Source organism: Rutidosis leptorrhynchoides, chromosome 7 (assembly GCF_046630445.1).
Source record: "Rutidosis leptorrhynchoides isolate AG116_Rl617_1_P2 chromosome 7, CSIRO_AGI_Rlap_v1, whole genome shotgun sequence".
In the NCBI taxonomy this organism is placed as follows: domain Eukaryota; kingdom Viridiplantae; phylum Streptophyta; class Magnoliopsida; order Asterales; family Asteraceae; genus Rutidosis; species Rutidosis leptorrhynchoides.
The window spans coordinates 39,574,197-39,578,148 of NC_092339.1; the positions used below are offsets into that span (position 1 = coordinate 39,574,197).

The 3,952-nt window shown below is 32.8% G+C and overlaps 1 protein-coding gene across 1 annotated transcript; it reads right to left on the minus strand.

Moving 5' to 3' along the window:
• Positions 1 to 378: 378 nt before the first annotated feature.
• On the minus strand, positions 379 to 3,554 carry LOC139857360 (rhamnogalacturonan I rhamnosyltransferase 1-like). Its single transcript, XM_071846103.1, has 8 exons — positions 3,024 to 3,554; positions 2,613 to 2,680; positions 2,445 to 2,533; positions 2,199 to 2,364; positions 1,817 to 2,106; positions 1,524 to 1,728; positions 1,030 to 1,187; positions 379 to 700 (listed from the first exon to the last, which is right to left on the minus strand). The coding sequence occupies exons 1-8, from the start codon at positions 3,340 to 3,342 to the stop codon at positions 478 to 480; spliced, it is 1,518 nt and encodes a 505-aa protein (XP_071702204.1). The 5' UTR covers positions 3,343 to 3,554; the 3' UTR covers positions 379 to 477.
• Positions 3,555 to 3,952: the final 398 nt, after the last annotated feature.

The following is a 3,952-nucleotide window of genomic DNA, read 5'->3' on the forward strand; positions in this document are numbered from 1 at the left end:
TACTCAATTGGTGTGTGAGGATCAAAAAAGTGTGTGTGAGAATCATCCCCATGATTTATATCTATGGACATGTACAATGGCCAACTGAATTACTCAATAATTGTCCCTTTCCAATTTTAGAACTTATGGTTAAGGTTAATTTAACAGTTAGTATAAAACCATGATATAGCATATCAAGTATGAAAAATGCAGCTTTTCTTTTATATTCATATATGGCTGCTATAAGATGACAGAGTATGTACTGAACCATAAATAACAAAGATATCAAGTATACTATATTTATACTCATGTTAGTACAACATTTTACACTTAAAGCAAGAATCTTTATGTTATTGTGTATACTATAGATTCAAATTCTCTCAAAAAAATTTTGGACATGATGCATTGGTGCAAGAAAGTGTATATACTGCATGTATACGTTTGAACATAAAGTTCAACTATTAGATTAAGAATCAGTCGTAGATCATGTTAATCTTTTCATGAATCCAAACACTCATATGGGTTTGCGTAGAAATATTCTTCTTCCTTCGGTTTATCAGAGATCATTACCCGCCGCATTGGTCGACCCATTCGATCTGCGTGCACTTCTTTGACCATGTTTGAAAACTCATCCCAGTTCAATGAGCCTTCACGGTATCGGTCGATTAAGTCAATCAAGACTTTTCTATCAAGCCGAATGGTCTTTTTAAACCCCAAGTATCTGGTACAAATTCAACATAAGTAGATGAGTATCAAGAAGATGAGGGTCTGTTAGAGATGGCAAATTGGGTGGGTCAAGTAATATAACAGGTCAAAATTAGGTCAGATCACATTGACCCAAAATAGTGCTAGAAAAAAATATGCTTTATAAATAACTTCAGCGTCACATATAATGACAAAGGAAACTTTTGATCAATTAGGTCTGTTTTCATTTTAGACGCTTTTTGTATTTTACCAGCTGACACGTTAGAAATGAAAACGTTAGCTGATACAGTCCGTTCATAAGTAAATGGGTCAAATTTGCTAGTGAAAAACGAGTTAATGAAATACCTTCTATGGCCTTCAACGACTCTAGCCATGTTTCCATCATATGTTGGAATAAAAATATCACTTTCTAACGAAACGTAATAATCAAGTGCAGCCATTTGTGACGAATGGTTTTGAAAGAACCCAAGCTCCAACGGGTCCAGCAGCATCTCCTTTCGAACCTAAATATATAATTATAATCACATATTATAAGTAAAGGGTTTTACAAAGTTTTACAAAATTTTACTCTTATTCACATATTTTCAGTGCTACAAGTAAATGTGGTAACTTTGACCCATTTACAGATGGTTTGATCATGGCTATGATTCAAATAGTTAGATCATCTTTGAATTGTAGAGGTTTTGTAATCACAGGTTTATTTTTAATTATAAAAGAATTAATTTTTAGATAGAACTGTTTCAGTCGACGCAAAACCGATCCATTTTTGACCCATACCGGATAATTACCCATTTTGACACATTAGTTCATCACAAAGACCACCTGACCCATCTACTGACCAGATTTGGGAACGCTGCAGCTAAACTAGCCATACGCCGTTTCCCACCATAGATTTCACCCGCAGCAATATATATTTGAATGTTTCGATCAATTTTTAATGATCGTAAACTCAAAGCAGTTTCTTCTGGTGTCATAGGACACAACCCTTCTTTTCTTTTGAGATCCGAATCGATTTCTTTCTCTTTCCACCACGGATAAGTGTATCTAATAATTTTAAAGATACCCCAGATGAGAACTAATATAAAACTGAAATGGGTAGAAATAAAAATCAAATCTTTTTAAAAAAAATCACCTCATTCTTGTTAATTCTTCTACTTCTTCAATGTTGCAGCCTTGTGTGCATCCCGAAAAAGCCAACATATCCATTTCATATCTAAGATGAAGAACCAAAAACGGCCCGTGTTTCCTAAGGATATTCACAACTTTTTTACCTAATTCCTCGATTTGTGACGTAAATCTCAAACCGCTAAAATTTACTCGACAACGAAGTTTCTGAATCTCTAAAGGGAGTCCGTTGTTAGCAAGTCGAGCGTCAGTTCTATTTAGATGTACAACTTTATACCTCCGTATTAGAGGAAGAATCTGAGAATGAATACATTTTTATAAAATTAAATTTCACCCTTTTTAAAATTGTGTTAAACAAACTAACCATAATCTTCGAGCATATAACGAACCTGATTATGATAATATGAAATGTCGGACCAACTAATTGGCGCCAAAGAGTGAAAATTTCCGAGTTCAACTCGTCTTTTAACCCTTGGAGGAAGCTCCTTTAATATCCGAACCTCGTTTCTTAAGGATTTAATAAAATGATCAACATCAAAGATGTCTTCGAAGTCACTGAAAATCATAAATTTTTAAATTTTACTTAATTCTTGCAATATTTATCTAATTTGACTTAAAAAAATTGATGAATTTACCTAGGATCAGCCCAAAATGACGATTTATCCAATTCTGGAACAATAAGTGTGACATTTAAGTATCTAGCAACTGCAACCATGTCACATATCTGCATACCATAATAACAATTACAACGTTAATTACTTGTAATTAAATAACGTGAAAAGAGTAGAACGTTAATTACTCACTGCTCCTCGCATTTGGTTAAGTCCTCCATTGCAAGAAACCATAAGATAACCATTGTTCTTGTAAGCCCCTGCAATGAAAAAATTCAAATACATGATTTCATAAGACACTCAATTAAAACTTATTACCAATTCAAAAACAAGTTCATATAAGTACAAAAAGAACCATTGTGCACTTTAGCATTCAAAAAACTGACAAAAAAGACATCACTAAAGAGCAAAAACTTGTAAAAAGATCAGTATAAAACCATAAAGCAGAAAATTTCAAGAAAATTACAAGAAAAAGAATACTATAACACAAACAGTAAACAGGATACAATCAGAATTACAAGAATCTACATTCATGTAACAAACCAAATGAACTAGGCAACTGATCATAAATCAACCAAATGAAGTAAAAATTCAAGAACTTACTTTTAGGAGGAAGAGTCACTTTAGATTCAATAAAAGAAGATTTAATGTTAGTTTTTGGAGGTGTATAACAAGAAGGCCAAGTTTTTAACAATTTTGGACCCCAAACTTCACCAACAGTTAATAATTGAACAACACAGATCCATATCAACAAACTTGTCATACCCCTTGTCATCCACAATATCATTTTAGCTTGTGATGATACCATCAAACTTGATTTATATCCTTTATTACCTTCTCCACCACCTGTGAATGTCACCCAACCACCCATTTTATTCACTATCACCTGCTCCTCACAGTTTTCAACTAACCTAAAACACATTGTACTGAAGCTAATACTAATATTAACAACACAATCATCTCTACTACTACAACTTTCTTGATTGCATTTCTCAACAAAACCCTTGACTCAATTTACTAAATTGGTACAAAATCAAGATAAAAACAAATTACACAAGTGGGTATTGGATTTGGTAATGTGGGTATTTATTTATTGTAAAAAAGATTCAAACTTTATCCAAATATCTAATCATATTGTAATCCCCATTGGTGAAATCAAGAAATTTTGAAATGCTTTCTTTTGAAATCTTGAATTGATCAATTAATCAATAATGAAGTAAATGAATAGACAAATGGAAACCCTTTTCAGTGTTGAATTCTTTGTCAGTTTTCCGATCAGATTCCGATGAGTGTCCCGGGAAAATGAGAGAGATTGTAGTTTTTGTATGTCGGTGAATAATTGTTGAGTGATGAGAATGAGGGTTTTATTTTGTTTTTACGTAAAGCTTTTAAGTTGTTGAGATGTGAAAAAACGAGTTCGAACTGAATTATTAAAATTTTAACCTAGTAATTATGCAGCCGACTACTGCCTTTTTTTTTTCATTCTGTTTTACATCAGAAAGGGAGATGATATTTCCACCACCCATTTTACT

Coding starts and splice junctions, on each gene's coding strand:
- LOC139857360 (XM_071846103.1), bottom strand. CDS start 3,342: ATGTGTTTTAGGTTAGTTGAAAACTGTGAGGAGCAGGTGATAGTGAAT. Junction 2,534..2,612: donor TTAACCAAATGCGAGGAGCA/GTGAGTAATTAA, acceptor TATGGTATGCAG/ATATGTGACATGGTTGCAGT. Junction 2,365..2,444: donor TCATTTTGGGCTGATCCTAG/GTAAATTCATCA, acceptor TATGATTTTCAG/TGACTTCGAAGACATCTTTG.